The sequence below is a fragment of the Hevea brasiliensis genome, chromosome 6, assembly GCF_030052815.1.
Source record: "Hevea brasiliensis isolate MT/VB/25A 57/8 chromosome 6, ASM3005281v1, whole genome shotgun sequence".
Taxonomy (NCBI): Eukaryota; Viridiplantae; Streptophyta; class Magnoliopsida; order Malpighiales; family Euphorbiaceae; genus Hevea; species Hevea brasiliensis.
Genome location: NC_079498.1, coordinates 2,906,819 through 2,923,975, shown reverse-complemented (window position 1 = coordinate 2,923,975; position 17,157 = coordinate 2,906,819). Strand labels below are relative to the sequence as shown.

Here is a 17,157-nt window from a genome sequence, read left to right as displayed (position 1 = left end):
TGTGAGTTGTTTGCAGATTTGTTGTATCCTGGAGGTATATTGCCATAACCTTGCAGCAATTTAGTGAGGGTAATTAATACCTTAAAGATAGTGATTCATCACGGCTCAAAGCCTATTCTACACCCACTGCCTCAACATAACGTGCATCTTTTCGCCTTAAGGGATCAGAAGATTCACTGATGGCCCCGATGTCCCTAAAAATACTAGCCTCGAAGAGTTTCTCACTTCCACTTGCAAAAAACCATCACCAAAAAAAAAAAAAAAAAAAAAAGAAAAAAAAGATGAGGAAAACACAAAGCATAGCACAACTACGTGCAAACTTTAATCGAGAAGGGAAGAGTTAAACCCACAACTCAGGTAAGGAGAACGAGCTCTCCCAACTTGAAAGGGGCAAAGAAAAGCTACACATCGATAACAAAAGAAGGAGATTATGCTTATAGAAACCAAGGAAAATTGAAAGAACTCATCTCTCTAAAAAGCTAAAGAGACTAACTTTAAGTAGGTAGTATTTCCTTTAATTAAATATCAATGACAAAGACATTTCCATCAAAATTAACTCACTTTTTTTGGTACAATACATACTTATTACAGTCTTATTTATGCTCACATGGGATTGAGCTCATGCAATCATCACATCTAAAGAAAAAGGATTTAAAAGAGCCCTTTGATCACATGTATTTGGAAAATTACACATTTTTTTTCTTTTCTTGAAAATATACACAAATATACAAAAAGCACACACTACCAACTTCTTTGCTAAGAAAATTAACTCGAATTATATATGGATAGATACTTGAGCATGCTCATTTTTATTCAATTGAAGTTGACAACTTGATGTGTCGTTTTAGGTAGGCAGATAAGGAATATTCTCTCATTTTCCTTTGATTATTTTTCACGACACTCACCGACAATCTTTCTTCCTTATTCATTAAATTCAATTCTTTATTTTATTCACTTAAAAAAAGATTGTTTAAATAAATTTTAATTTAATAATATTAAATTTATTTAATTTAATAATATTAAAATCATCTTTTTAAATTATAAAATCTTGATTTTAAATTTTAATCAAAATTAAACAAAAAATTTATTATATATATATAAATTCAAAAAATAAATTAATTAGATTATATATAATCATAATCAAAACTTAATCTAATTGATAAATATACTTATTTATCACCTTGTTATTAGAATTTAGATCTTTAAATCATATTATAAATAATTAATCTTAATTATATTTGATACATAAAAAAACTAAAATAAAAAATAATCATAATAAAATAAAAAGAAAAATTTGGAATTAGTGGCAAAGAATAGATTTGCTTGAGAGTCGTAAGTCTACCAAAACCAATCTTGATTTTATAGAGTGTGTTTGTTGTTGCCAACCTTTTTCCAATCCTTTAAGGAGGCTTCTTGTATCTTTCATAACAAATGCACATATATATATATATATATATATATGGTGGGCAAGCATGTGGTATGATTGTGTGCATCACATACATACATAATGGGCATGTACACTACCCACATCATGATTTTTGCACGTCCTAGTACTAAAAGGGCCACATGCACGTGTACACAAAAAGACTCTGCCTCTTCCTTTAAATTAATAGGGTCAAGCTTTATGTGTTTTATATTATTTTTTTCACTTTAAAGAACAAATTATTCAAATTGAAATTAATTTTTTATTATTTATATTTCTAGATTTTTTATAGAATCTAAAATAAATAATACAAAAGAAAAATAGCCAAAAGGAAACAACACCTAAACATATCAGCAGCAAGTCATGGAGAAATATCAAACCACAAACAATAGAATAATCTTGTTGAGTCAAAGAATTTATAGTGAAATTTGGTCCTCTTGGCCAATATTAATTATTTTAATAATCATCAATCATTAAATATTAAAAATATTAAGTAAAAATAATTATTAGAATATTTATTAAATATAAAAATAATTATTTTATTTTATTAAACTTATTACAATGTATCTTCAATTTTTAAAAGTTAAAAGGAATAATTTTTTATAAATTATTCTCTTAATATGTAAATATTATTATAAATATTGTATTACTGAATAATATAAATAAAAAAATAATATTTTAATTAAAATTAAAATATTAAATACTATTTTAAAAATTATTATCAAGATTTTTGTTTTTCATGTTATGATGAACAACATATGGATGATTTTTTTCTACAAAATTGTGAAAATTGAAAGTTACAGGAGGTGGAGAATGACAAGATGTATTTTGTGAAATTATTAGAAGGGTTGATTTCATAATTAAAATTTTTTTAAAATTTTTTTAAAATTAGAAAAATTTAATTTAATTTTTAATAAAAAATAATATATTTAATATATTTTCTTTTTATCTCAAATTATTTAATAATTATTTTCTATTTGTTCAATTGAATTTATCAGATCTTTAAAATAGTAATTGAATATCAAAATTTCTAAAAATAATTATATCCTTCTGCTATAAACAAGTCTAATTGTCATCCAACCCAAATTATACATAGGGATGCTTTATGCTTTTGTTATTTTTCTTTTATTAAAAAAAAAAGGCAAGGGAAAAGTAAATTCTTTAGCTTACCCCACATGGATTTATCTAGCTATGTAAAAGTGCAAGCACCGTAGCTCCAAAATTGAGTCTTCAAGGCAGTAGCAGTGAGATAAATCACATCACTCACCATCATAACACCTATCTCTAGTTTGCACTAGCTCACCTCTAACTCTAAGCTCATCATGGTAGAAAATTTAGGCCAATTTTACCATTCCCAAGCCCCATTCATCAAAATAAATGGTGGGTCTTATCGGGTACTACTACTGCCCCATAATACGTGTCCATATTTTGTGGGGAACATGTGGCTGCTGCTCGAAATTTCATATGCCTCCCAGCATTTTCCGGGAAAATGCCTTAACATTGTCTCTTTTCCTCCTCCTCTTCCTTCTTCCAAGCCTTCCTCCCCCAAAAACTAGAGGACACCTAACCCTCCAAAAAGGGTGAGCAGCAAACTGTATAGAATATTAAGGTAACTGTAGTGCACGAATCACGTTGTGAGGCTTATCAGGACAAGCAATAAGGACATCTGAGATAGAAGGTAGGTTTCACAGGCGAATTTTGTCAAATAATTGGTAGGTGACAAACCCATAGGCTCCAAAAGTCTTTTTGCACCAAAAAAATGAATATATCTATATATATATAAAAAAAAGAATTAAAACTTGAGAGTTCAGTGTCACCCACTGCAAATAGACAGGACATGGGTAGAAACTTCTCTTATTTTTGCCTCTATTTTGCTTGAATTATTTTAGCACAAGGATGTTGATGATTCTGTTACCGCATATATATAGTGAGTTCATGTGACTGCCAATTGGGATGGTAAGAAGATTACTACAAGGGTAAATACCAAACCTCATAATTTAATTTTATGAATATTTTTATAAAAATTATTAAATTTTAATTTTTTTATAAAATTTATTAAATTTTAATTTCCATCAATAATTATTAGTTCAGTAATTTTATTTACCAAATAATTGATAAATAAGTAAATTAACTTGAAAATTTTTAATTTCCAACTGCAAAAACTTTTATGAGATAGTAAATTTTATAAAATAAATTAAAATTTAATTATTTTTATAAAAATACTAATAAAAGTTAATTAATCACATGTGATAATTACTCATTACATGAATGTGTATTGATTGCATTTCTGTGCACAAATATGCTTGAATATTTTTTATTAATTAATCATGTGATATTCTAATTTGCATATACAACTGAAATTAATTCATGCTCGACTAAAAGTGAATATATAAGTAGAATTAATTCACGTTCGGCCGAGAGTGATATTATTATTTAAAATTTAAGTTGTTAAGTCTTATTTAATTCAAATAAATTACTTCTTAAAAACTCTGTTTTTAATAAAAAAAATTATCTAACTTAAGGCCATGTGAAAAGTGAAAAAAAGAAAAAAACATTTTACTATTTAGAAGGTAAACACTTACTTTTAATTAAATATATATATATTTTTTTTCATCCTATAACTTGAAAATTTCCCTATATCTAGAAAATTTCTCAAACTCATTTACTCATTAAAAAAAAGGCCCTAATCGCGGGGTAAAATTCACATTTACCCCATCAAGCAAGGCTCTTAGCTCTAATCTTGCGGTAAAATTCACCAAAAGATGAACTCCAAGCCATTGATACAGAATTTGTTTTCTTAAATATAGTTGTGGATCCAATTTTCATTACTATATTTAAAAAGGTAAATTCATGTAAGAGAAAATAAATTAATTGAAACAAAGCTAAAATCTTTTTTTCAAGGAAATAACCTTAATATATACGACACAATTATAAATATATAAAAATGCCGAATCCTCTTAAAACAAAACAAAAGGCACCAAGTCCTGAGCACTGGTAACTTTGTCTTGCCAAAAGTAGAGCACACATCATGTCCATCCTTAATTCCCCCAAATTATCAGCAGAAGATAATTACTTAATTTAATTAATCAAAATATTCAAGTCCACAAATCAAAACATTACACAGAAAATTATAATTAAAAAAAAAAAGATTAAACACCATCCAACCAACTAGATTTTTTATTATCCCAACCCATAAACTAAAACCCAAAATTTCCTTCTCTCTCTCTCTCTCTCTCTCTCTCTCCTTTCTTCTTTATTTTATTATTTACACTCTTATTTTCCCATCCATCTTCACATTACAGAGCAGGCATTTGGGTTCTCATCATTGAACTTCATGTGCACTGGATAACCCGGGACTTGCCCATGTCCGTACCCGTACCCGTAATCATGAACAGGCACAGGTACAGGCATAGGCTGACCCATGTGCCCGTTCCCATACACAGGCATAGGCTGACCCATGTGCCCGTTCCCATACACAGGCATAGGCTGACCCATGTGCCCGTTCCCATACACATGCACAGGCTGCTCCACATATCCAAACCCAGGACCCGGGCCGTACCCGAAAACCGGTTGCATCACATACTCCATTCTGTTCCCTTCCATTTTAGGTGCAGCATCGCCGCCACCAGCTTTATCTTGGCCGTCACCACCCTTGTTTTTCTTCTTCCCGCCTCCGCCGCCGGCATTCTCGCCGTCCTTATCGCCTCCTCCACCTCCGTCTTTCTCCTTCTTGGGTGGAACAATCTCCACGGGTCTTTTGAGTTTGTTCTTCAAAGCCTCAGTCAACGCCTTCACGTCCATGGTCCCCTTGACGGTTACCGTTTCCTTTTGCTTGTCCACTGTCAGCTCCTGCACACCTGTGAAGGCAGGCATCAGTAACGCTGTTAAACTTCAGTCAAACGAACGCCGTTACGGCGACGAAACGGAAATAGCAGAGAGATGATAAAGTTACCTTCGGCCTTGGTAACGATCTTGTGAATTTTCTCGATACATCCCAGACAGTGGAATGCCACCTTGATAACCGCCGACGTCACCGGTGCCTATCCCAGTAATTAAATTTAAAAATTAAATAAATAAAATTGAATATATAATTTATGCTAAAATGCGCCTGTCCTACCACTCGATTCGAGTGGAATCAACTGAAAATAAATTTGCAGTAAATATATGATTGATAGGACTGTGACTTGAACTGAAAATGAAAGCAGTAACTCATGCAAGACAAGCCCATGTTGGGGAAGTGTTGCTAAAATGCGCCACGGAGCAAAATTGAAAAAATGGGTACCTCTTTTTGTTTCTTGTTATCGGCGTCTGGCTTCTTGTCGCTGGATTTCTTGTTGTCATCTTTGTTGTTAGAATCTTCCTTCTTGGGCTGAGGAGAGATGAGGTCCACCTTCTTCTTGGTCTTTTGGTGGAGAATCTCTCGAATCTGGGAAGGATCCACTTTCCCTATCACAGTTAACTTGTTTGCTTCGGGGTCTGCTTTGACGCTTTCCACACCTGATGTAAACATGGAAACAAACCCAGTGAACCATTAGAACTTGAAATTAAACAATAACCCAGAAAACGAACTGCTGCTCTTACTCAAAAAACTGTGCCGACAATGTCTCTCATGAAAATCAAGTATTTTGGCAAATTTACCTTCCAAACGACGAGCCAATTTGATTATCTTAGTTGCGCAGCCCTCGCAGTGCATTTCTACCTTGAAAACCATGGCCGGAGGATTCTTTCCACCATCCTTCTTGTCTCCACCGTCGCCTGCTTCCTTCTTCTGTACTACCTCCTCCTCCTTCTTCTCCCCTTCGTGGTCGTGGTCATGGTTGTGGCCGTTCTTGTTCTTCTTCTGCAACCCAAAAAAAAAAATAAAAAAAAAACAAATAAAGACCACTTACAGAATCCAGAAAAGGGACAAAGAAGCAAAACCCATTAAAGACAGAAACATAAACATATGACCAAGAGTGAGTTTTTTCACTCACCTTCCCCATTACAAAATTGCGAGACAAGAGAGAGAGAAAGAGAGAACAGAGGGCAGTTACTACTATCAGTGAGAAGCAGAGAGAGAGATTGAGGGGTTACTTAGAGAGTGGGGGTATTTATTTATAGGAGAGAGAGAGAGAGAGAGGAGGAGATAAGAGACGGTTGTATGATGATAATGATGGGGATGTTGCGGCCTCTATGATGCGATGATGGTGGTGATGCAGCTATGGCGAATGAAGAGGGGATTGGATTGGGTGTTTTCTCTAAAGACTAATGGGTTTGGTTGGTTGCAACTTCACATGGAGCTGTGTGGATGTGGATGTGGATGTAGATGTGTCTTTATTATAAGCGCTTTAACGCGGTGGGGTGTTTTTGGTTTCGGCCTTCATTGGTGGGCAAGAGGAAACGCCTCTGCAATTTCCTGGTAGCTGGGTTTTGGGCCTTTAGTGGATTTCCTGACTTGTCTCTGAAATTTCCTTTTAGGTCTTGTTTGGCTCAAAATGAATCACTTCTTGTCAATTCTACTTCTCATTAAAAAATTGTTTAATTTAAGTAATTTATTTTCTAAAAAGTGAAAAAAAAATCTATTTAGCATGATATTTTGAGAGTTAAAATTATTTTTTTAATAAAAATATTATTTTAGATGTAAATAAAAAAAGTAATTTAAAAAAAATAATTTTAATATTTATATAATTAAAACTTATTATTTAATTTGATATTATTTTTTAATTAATATATTTAAAAAAATAATTTTTTTAACAATAATTCTAACAGTAATAGTAATATCAACTAGACCTATAATCTTTTTAGATAAATAAGCAATTATTTCCAATTAAATAAGTAATTTTTTACACTTCTTTGCAATCCTACTAAATTATTATCCAACACATTAAATCTCTACTAGAAAAAAATTAATAGTAAGCTTATGATTTTACTATGGAGTTTGAAAGTATTCTTTAATTATTTTATTAAGATCAAGAATTAATGTGAAAATATAAAACATAAGAATTTATAATTGATTTCATCTAAACACAATATAGATTTCTGCTTAAATTACCAGAAATCATATAAAAAAAATAAAAAATTCAATGTTAGATATCCTTGATACAAGGTTAAAGTAATCACATTGTTCATAAAAAATTTGCATATTATTAATAATAATTATTTTTTAAAAAATATTATTTATATTATTATTATTTCTATATTTATTGATTTATTGTTGACCTACGTGACAGAAAAATATTATTAATACACATTAAATATTTAAATAAACAATCATGATTAATAAAATAATATAACATCAAATGAGAAAGTTAATTAATAAAAATTTTGAATGAATACTATTTTTCATAAAATAAATAATTTTCACCTTTTTTTGGTTCAATAAATTGCAATTATTGATTTCATTTTATTATTCAACTAACCAATTAATGATTAAAATTAATATATATATATATATATATATTTCTAATTTAAATTAATTTACAAAAGAAAATGTCACAATCAATTACTCGATTTTAGGAATTTTTTTATTTAAATTTAATTCATTATTGATTGAAGAAAATCTATGATGGGATTTATACCCTAACTTTAAAGCTCATATCTAATGAATCAAATCTTTCATACCAATAAAATATTTATTTTTCCCAAATTACTACAATAATAATATCTAACAAAATACTAAAAAATGCTTAAAAATAAAGGAAAAAAATATATATCCTCCAAAAAAAATAAATATTTATTAAAACAATTGAATCTATTACAGGTTAAATCAATATCTTGAGCTTCTCAAAAAATAAATAAACAAATAAATATCTTGAGCATGAGGGCCATGGGATATAGACTTTTGGAAGCAATAGATGGATCTCATTTTGTGGCAAGATGGGCTATTCTCATGAAAAATGTTGCCAGGGAACAATACTTGCCTATTCTTTATCTGGCTAGGCCCATGCACTAACCACTGCCTCCATTGAGTACTAAAATTTTGCTTATAATATTTTTTTACATTTTTTCCTGAGATTTTCTCTAATGTCAATGTGTCATTGCATGGATTAGTTTGATAATTTAATGGTCAAGTTCCTATATTATGGTGAGAAAGCTAATTAAGATTTAATCCTTTTTTTAGGAATTTTTAATATAATTATTAGACTAATAATTTAATAAATCAATATTTATTACATAAGCATACATCCAAAATTATTTCAAAAAATTAATTTCTTAAAATTTTACTGTAACCTATGCTAATTTCTCAAAATTAAGTAAATTATTTTTGGGAAGTTAATTTATATACTAAAAACATTTAGCAAGTTTCCTAAAAATTTATTTTATGAAAAATATATTTTTTCAAAAGTAGAGTATTTTGAACCAAACATTCATTTCATTAATCAAACGAAAAACGAAAAATTTTTGTAATTTTTTTTTCAATAAACCAAAACGCAATATCGATTACGTAATATAATTTTATGAAGCCTTAATATTTTTGCCGTGTTATATTTTTGTTAAAAAAGATTTGAATTGGATTAAAATTAGTGATTTTAGTCTATTTCTAATTCAGAACTGAGAAAAGAGTAGACGAGAGAATCGATTCAATCCCATTGGGTTTGATTATGATTGATCTTAGATTTGACCATGGCTAAGTTTCATTCATCCATGTTTTGAGGGAGGTAAATGATGTGACTGATTACTTAGCTAAGTAAGGGTTGTCTAGATCTTGAAATTTTATTGTTTTCTTGTGAAATATCTGGTTGGCTCTATTGTTGTTACGTCTAAATCTAGTGAATCAAGGTTGGAGGTTCATCACCAGTCTTTCAGTGCCCACTCGTTTTGTCTCTGTGGCACATGAAAATTTATGTTCAATCATTTTTTTTTTCTTTCATAATAACAGCTTGATGGTTTCTTAGTGTTTTATTTTGGTTGTTCTTCTGGTTATGTTAATGGACGCATATTATTGTATCTTTGATTTGCTCTTAATTGTTCTTTTGTATCAAATTTTTTCACTCAGCATGCTAAATTCTAAGTCTGAATGTATGGGATGATATGCTTATCAGAATATAATCTGCCTATGCTAAGTTTTTTCTAATTTAACTCTATTAATAAAATTGTCAGTTTGTCAAAAAGAAAAAAGTTTATCTGATTCAGAGCCTGAATCAGCCATTGATAAGTCTGTTTATGTTTAATATTTATAATTTTATTTATATGCACAATCATTCATATTAGTGTCTACATTTGAAAATCCATGTGTCAAAATCTTGAAATTGATAACATGGGATATAATTTTTTTTCATAAATATTTACATATTCTTAGCATGATTAAGAAAGGAGGGGAATGGTAAAGGAAACAATTAAAATATTTTATTTCTAAAATAATTTATTTATTTCAATAAAAATATATCTTTAATTTAAGAATTTGACCATATTTTCTATAAAAATTATACAATTGATGTAAATTTTTTAAAAAAATTATGCATATAATTGATAATATTAAGTAGCAAGACTTGCCCAATTCAATAGTTAATAGAGTCAAGTTTATGTTTTCACTTCCTTAATTATTTTATTAAAATAAATTCATCATAATTATAAATTTAATTTAAAAAATTAGATTATTTTCTTTGCACGAAATTTATATATTTTAATGTAATAATTAAAAAGTTAAAATTGACAAAGATATTAGAGAAAATAAGACAATTGCATAACAAAATTTAATCAAATTCTATTCTTTCTCATCTGATTTAATTTAATAATTAAAAAATATTATTCAATTTACAGATTCAAATTTAAATTCTATTCTCAATCTCCATATAAAATAAAAAAATCCATCCCTTTCCATGATAGTTCGCAAAGGATCGATGCTTTCATTTCTACTCATAGAAGTGGCCACCGCCCATATGGGGCAAGTCAAGGGCTTGGACAACAACCTTTTTTTTTTTTGCCCCCCTCGAATTTCCTTTAATGGAATTTGATTCTTATTTTACTAAATAAAATTTAATTATAAAAATCAAACCATGAAAAAAAAGATTTTTTTTTTTAATTTGTGAATCTTTTGATAAATTATCTGACTATCTTTATTTATTAACTAGATGAAAATTTAAAAAAATATATGATTGATGAAAATTATCCTTGATTAAATCATGAGATCAACTCAAGTGATACTTAAATATTGATCTTATTTTCTTGATTACTATTTAGGAGATTTTAAATATATAAAAATGAGAGTTAAATATGTGGGTTTAGACAAATCTAAAAAATAAATTAATTAAAATATGTTTAAAACTCTATTTGTTTTGTAGATAATAACTTCAAAAAAATATTTTTCTTTATTTATTGCAATATTAAACTAATAGTATATGTTTATATTATATATATATAAGTATTTTTACATTCAGTAAGATTATTAAAATATAAAAAATAGAAAATGACTTACTCTTTTTCTTTAAAAATAATTTACTTTTCTCTTTCACGAGGAAAATATTTTCTGTTAACTTATTTGTCTAAGCGCTTAAAATATTAGAAAATGTGAAAAATATTTTTTATGAAATAAATGGAACCTAAAATTAATTTTAAATAAAATGATACAGATTGATGGAATTTCTTTTAATAAAAGAAAGTGTTATTTAATTAATAAAATAATTATATAATATTTATAATTAAATTAATATCGAAAATTATCATTAAACTTTATGAAATAAAATAAAATTTTTTAAAATACTTCATAAAACCTTTTTTTTACATATTTTTGAATCATTTCAATGGAATTATTTGAAAGTTAAGTGGACCCTAATTCGAAATATGCTTATCTTGATAAAAATTAGCCCATTATCCATGTCTTTATCACAGTACATATGATATGCTATGTGCAAAATATCTAGGTGAGGACCCTTTCAATTACTTGTCTGATTTTAAAAGCAATCATCTATCAATCTTTTTAGTTTTATTGCTCAGAAGATTCAAATGATTATATGAGCAAAAATGCAAAAATTTAGATATTGTTTAGTTAGTATAACTCAGATCAAGAACTTTAAATTTTTTAAAAAATGTTAAATATTGACTTACTTACATGGTCGGAAAGTTAAGTTTTCAATCTCTTCGCTTCACAGGAAATAATTTACTAACTATAACTTAGTTAAATTATTAGTAAAATGTTCAATTTAGCCCTTGTATTTATGAGAGAAAGTTTAATTTAGTTCATTTTCAACTTTTTATCCAAATTAACTTAAAAGTTTCAATTTAAGCTTAATTTTAACTTAAAAATTAAAATTTATGAGCTAAATTTATTGATTTCTTGATTTAAATAAAAAAATCAAGAAGTTCAAGGAATTAATTTATTGATTTAAACCAAAAAAATTAAAAAGTTCAATTTCTCAATTTTCTTAATTCTTGGGTTATATTGAACTTAAATTAAAACTTATGAGCTAAATTGAATAAAAAAAATTAAAAATATAATAAATTGAACTTTTCTACTAAGTACAGGAGTGTAATTAACTCTATGTCTTAAGTTATTTCTTAAAAAATTAAAATAGACCATTTTAACCAGGTGGGAACACCCGTTGAGTTTAAGCATATCAATAAGTGGAGGAAAAGAAACATATCAGGATTCCCCTAGTAACGACGAGAGAACCGGGAAAAGCCTAGCTTTTGACCTTTGTTAATTAGTCTTTTTGTTACTTGAAAATAAGATAAGTGTATGTGAGACTGAGTTTATTATGCCCATCAATTTTTGTTCTGGCTCAAGGGGAAGGAAATCTGTATGATAGCTAGCGAAAGAGAGAAATAATTAACATATCAATGAGCTATTGAAATCATTTTCAGGATTGTGAAATTCTGAATTTAAGTTATAGTCATATCCAATCGTTAAAAAAAAAAAATTATAATAATCTACTTGTAACAATAAACTATAATTTAATTTAATAATATTATAAATAAATAAATGAATAATTTAGGTGGTACAAATTGCAGGGCTTGTCGGATGTGCTTGTTTTGATTCAACTATAAAAGTACCCACAAATGCTTTATTCGAATCAAACCTTTGAAATTGTAAGATACCAACAATTTGTGGACATGACTATGGGAATGTGACCACTTTCCTACACTGTAGCCATTTGGGTTTGCCCCGAATTTCTTAAATGAGGATAGAAATTCTTCCTCTTTAAAAACCAAAATTGAATTGAAATTGACAAACACATACTCATATCAACATCCAAAATCATAAGAAATTCAATTGAAATTCACAAATTGATCCTTTATCGGAAACACATTAGGAACAAATGCAAAAATGGAGGCCAAAATTACAATCAAATGAACAAGCACATAAATCAATGAAGACCTTATTTAGACCTAAAATAAGAGAGGGAGGAGGAAGGGAGGAGAAAGGGTTACATGTAAGGGTGGTCACGGCCTAGTCTCAGTCAATTTCGAGCCAAAACTAATAGTATAGTCTCCTATTCTTAGTTTTAATTTTGAACAAATCTAAAAATCGATCTTTTTTTTTTAATTCTCTTTTTCAAGAGAAAATATTTAGTTTTGATTCAAAATTAGACTAAATGATTTTGTCCAGCTCAAGTCAGACAAATTCATATCAAATTATACTAATTCAATTTTACTATTAAACTGGATCGTGGCAATGGCTAATAACAAATAACAAGAAAAATAGTTTTGAAATTTTAATAAAATATTTTGTCTATGAATTTTTAATTAAAGAATATTTTATTGACCTAAAAAATAAAATTTCAGATACTAAAAAGTAAAGAGATTGACATGTAATTGTCAGCATACTTCAAAAATTATCTTATAATTTATTTACAAATATAATTTATATAAGTTACATTATGGATATTGAATGAATCTTCACCTTTATCTTTATCTTCATCTTCGTGTTGTTTACAATTAATGGGAAGGAATTCAACCCCCATGAGTACAGAGATGAATTCAACCCCCATGAGTACAGAGATGAACAGAAAGATTCATGAGGTGGTTGGTCTAAAATGTAACACGAGCATATTTGGGTTGGGTATGACTTAAATGAGTTAAGCTGTCTGGGACTTGATTTAATAAAAATACAATTCAGTTTAATTTTATTAACTCAAATTTAAATTTAAATTTAATTTAATTTTTAAATTTATTTAATAAACAAATTCGCTTACTATCCGATTTATTCAGGCTTATGATCAGTTAATTCATTTATAAGTTTGTGAGTGATTAACTTATTTATATATTATTATATTAATGATGTAATTAAATTTGAGTTAACTCAAATTCTAACTCAATGAAAATTTAACAAATCAAAATTAAATTCTTCAAAACTCGTATTAATTGAAATTCTAAATTTGAATCTTTATTTTTCTTATAAATAAAAAGAAAAAGGTATACAAATATCAGACAAGCAATCCTAATTCATTTGCTGGTTATGGCAGACCCCTCTCAAGTCCCTTCACTTTCGACAACGAGCAAAGAGTTTATTAGGGGCCGAGGAGGCCACGAGGCTGCCCTGTCAATTGAAGTGGACTGTCATATGTTAAATGCCACATGGCTTTCTCCGATTTGTAAGAACAGCAGCTCCCACGTGCTTTGGGGGGTTTGCATCACGTGGCCTTCTCTTTAAAGCTAAGGTTCGTCTCTCTGGTGCTTGTCAAATCCTTATCCATTCATATTGGACCCCTTCTCATCACTCTCTCTCTCAAGTTTTCAACTCTCTCGTCTATCTTTTTCCGCTTCTTTCCCCTATAAATCTTTCCTTCCACTCAGACTCTGGAAGTTGTCCAGGCTCCAGATATCAATGGCCAGTATAGCTATTAGCTAGCTGTGAGCGAATGCCAATATGTTGCCTTTATCTGCATTTGCACCTGCACCTTACTTTTTTTCCTTTCAAAAGTTCAAGAATCGAGATTTTTTTTTCCCTCATTTGTACAGTATCAGAAACTTTTGATTCAAGAGAAGAGAGGTGCAGGTGTGAGTGCAGGTGAATGCCATTTTGGTTGCTTTGATGATGATTATCAGGGGATACTTTCAGGATATATTCCACACACATTTCTGCTTCTTTATAGTTAGTTCTGCGTCTGCACTGTCTTTTTTGCAGTTTCTCAGCAAGATTAGATGCTGAGAATGCAAATGGGTTTTCCAAGACTGACCATATATATATAGAAGGGTTCCTTCTTAGTTTCTTTGCAGCACAGATCCATGAGTATGCAAGGTACCTAGCCTGTTTAGGTGTATGTATATGCAGATCTCCACGACACAGCTAGGGTTTTCTCAAGGTAACTGATAATTAACCTGAACCTCCTTTACAATCTATGTCTTCCTTTCTCTCACACACAGACACACACATACGCACAGTTGCTTTACAAAATGGGTATTCATGATTTCTCTGTTAAAATGAAAAAAATGGTTATAAAAAGTAGTAATCTTTTTGAAGAGTCTCTATCCAATAATATGGGAAAAAAATCAGTTGATCCTCTTTACTATATAATAATATGGTAAAAAATCATTTGATCCTCTTTACTATGTATATTCTACATATAGATCGTGAAGGGAAAATTAATAATTTTGAGATAGAATGCAAGCTATTAATGCAAACAAAAATTGCTACTTCAACTGTTTAAATATATAATCTGAAACTTGTTAAGGTGATAGAAATCAGGAAATGAAAGGAAGATAGATAAAGATTTATAATGGTTTGTTTTTGCTTCAATGTATCCTATTTATATATATTTATGGCATCACTTCAAGGCAAGATCTTTCTTTCCTAACAAACAATCTCATCAAGATATATAAGAGATAAAGTATATAAAGAGAAATTTCCAAGAATATGAAAAGAATATTCATGAAAGATAACTTGCTAATTAATTTCAGGTCGCTATATATGAATTACTCTCTACTTGACTTTTCTTTTCTTAATGGGACAAAATGTAGAAGGCAACTATAAGCTTGATTTTATACTGTTATTGCCGAAACTATCTGATACTCTTCTGCGAAATTATCATTTTATATTAGAATTAATAAATTGAAGCAAATATGAGAATTCATATTATATATCCAAGTACAATATATGCGTTAATGTCAAGAAACACTTGTATATTAAAGGGTAATTTAAGTGAGTATTACATGATTGTTTATCTCCTTAATTCAACTGGGGAAATAGTTCCTACTCCCTGTGTTCTTTAGCAGAAGAAAATTCAACCTTACAGCTAAACTAGTTGAATCAGTCACAACATATACAGTTGAAAACTATAAATATATATAAAATATATAGGCAAGTAAGATTCAACATTTGCAAATCAAGAGCCTCTTACTTTGACTTTGGTTCTTTTCTATTTTTTCCTTTTTTCCTGAACCGTAATCGATCATTGGAAGGAAAATAGATTCATATATAATACTTTTCAAAATAAAATAGAAACTTTCCACTTAGTATGTTTTATCTTAGGTTGGATGTATGGGGAAGATCTCTTGACCCGAGTTTAATTGGATCTATCTATGCCAAGTTTTTCTGGCTTTTAATCTCTTAATAAAATCTTAGCTTATTGAAAAGAAACTATATGATGCACAAAAACCAGGGATGGAAATTTGAAATTAACAAGAGCTATCGCTTGTGAGTTTGGTTACTTGGAAATCGTTTTTTTGTTGAAGTGGAAGTTAGAAAGAGTATAGGAATATGAGTAGACAGCATTTGAGAAGCAAAATTAAGCAAGACGATTCCATATTGTTAGGGGACAAGCTTGGTGACAGCTTAATAAGTCTTTAGATAGTCTCACCTTGCAAGCATGTTATTAAATTTGAAAAAAATGTTGGTCAAATTACAATTAATTCATTTTAATTCAAGCTTCGAGTTTATATAAATGATTATATTGTTTATATATTAAAATGATTAGCCAAATCAATGTTATAACCCAACCAATTATATATTATCCTTTTTATTTTATATTCTTTCGATGTAGGATTCCAACACTCTCCCTCAAGTGCAACCACATAGTTGTCACTTGACAATTAGTTTGTATTTTCATTTTTAACTCAATAAGGATCCAATTATACAGGTTTATACGCCGCTAAAACTCACAACTCAGTCCGAGCTCTAATACTATATTAAATTCAAAAAAAATGTCAGTCAAATTATAATTAATTCATTTTAATTCGAACTTATATAAATGATTAGATTGCTTTATACATCAAAATAATTAGTCAAGTCAATATTACAATCAAACCATTTATATATTGCCCTTTTACTTCGTATTCTTTTAATATGAGATTCCAACACATGTTTTCAAGTGTGAGTTCTACCTACCCTATTTTTTATATGGTTTAACCCTTCATATCAGTTTTAGAGTTGTTTGCAATTACCCGTAAACATGAATCGGGGCTTAGGCTATAATTTAACAGATAACTAACTTACGGTTGGTTTAGTGAAAGCTAGGTTTATAGGAAGCTATCTTACTTCTTTAAGGATTTGAAATATTATAGAAAATAAAAAACAAAAGCTTCCTTTTATAAGCATAAGAAAACTACGTGGTGATGTCTCAGTTAAGCCTAGCATCAACTGTTGTTCAATTTATATTATTATTTTATTTAAGTCACTTAATTTCAATTTTTTAAAATAAAATCCTTTAATTTTATTTTTATTTCATAAAAAATCCTCTTGATCTGCTTCTTGATTAAAAAGAATAAAATTACTTTTTTGTAATCATCTTTTCCTTTTGTTTCTCTTTCTTAAATTTTAAAATAATATCTTTTTTATATATAAATATTTTAATTTTTATTAAAAATAATAATTTATAAAT

The 17,157-nt window shown here is 28.8% G+C and overlaps 1 protein-coding gene across 1 annotated transcript; it reads right to left on the bottom strand.

The window, feature by feature from the left end:
- Window positions 1-4,475: 4,475 nt before the first annotated feature.
- LOC110672210 (heavy metal-associated isoprenylated plant protein 3) lies at window positions 4,476-6,813 on the bottom strand. Its single transcript, XM_021834924.2, has 5 exons — window positions 6,397-6,813; window positions 6,062-6,263; window positions 5,706-5,920; window positions 5,376-5,463; window positions 4,476-5,280 (listed from the first exon to the last, which is right to left on the bottom strand). Exons 1-5 carry the CDS (start codon window positions 6,403-6,405, stop codon window positions 4,715-4,717), a joined length of 1,080 nt encoding a protein of 359 aa, XP_021690616.2. The 5' UTR covers window positions 6,406-6,813; the 3' UTR covers window positions 4,476-4,714.
- Between the last annotated feature and the right edge of the window lie 10,344 nt (window positions 6,814-17,157).

What these genes read in the sequence shown, in the direction of transcription:
- LOC110672210 (XM_021834924.2), bottom strand. An exon ending in ATAACAAGAAACAAAAAGAG is followed by an intron (nt 5,464 to 5,705) that starts GTACCCATTTTT and finishes TTACTGGGATAG; the next exon opens with GCACCGGTGACGTCGGCGGT. An exon ending in GATCGTTACCAAGGCCGAAG is followed by an intron (nt 5,281 to 5,375) that starts GTAACTTTATCA and finishes CTGCCTTCACAG; the next exon opens with GTGTGCAGGAGCTGACAGTG.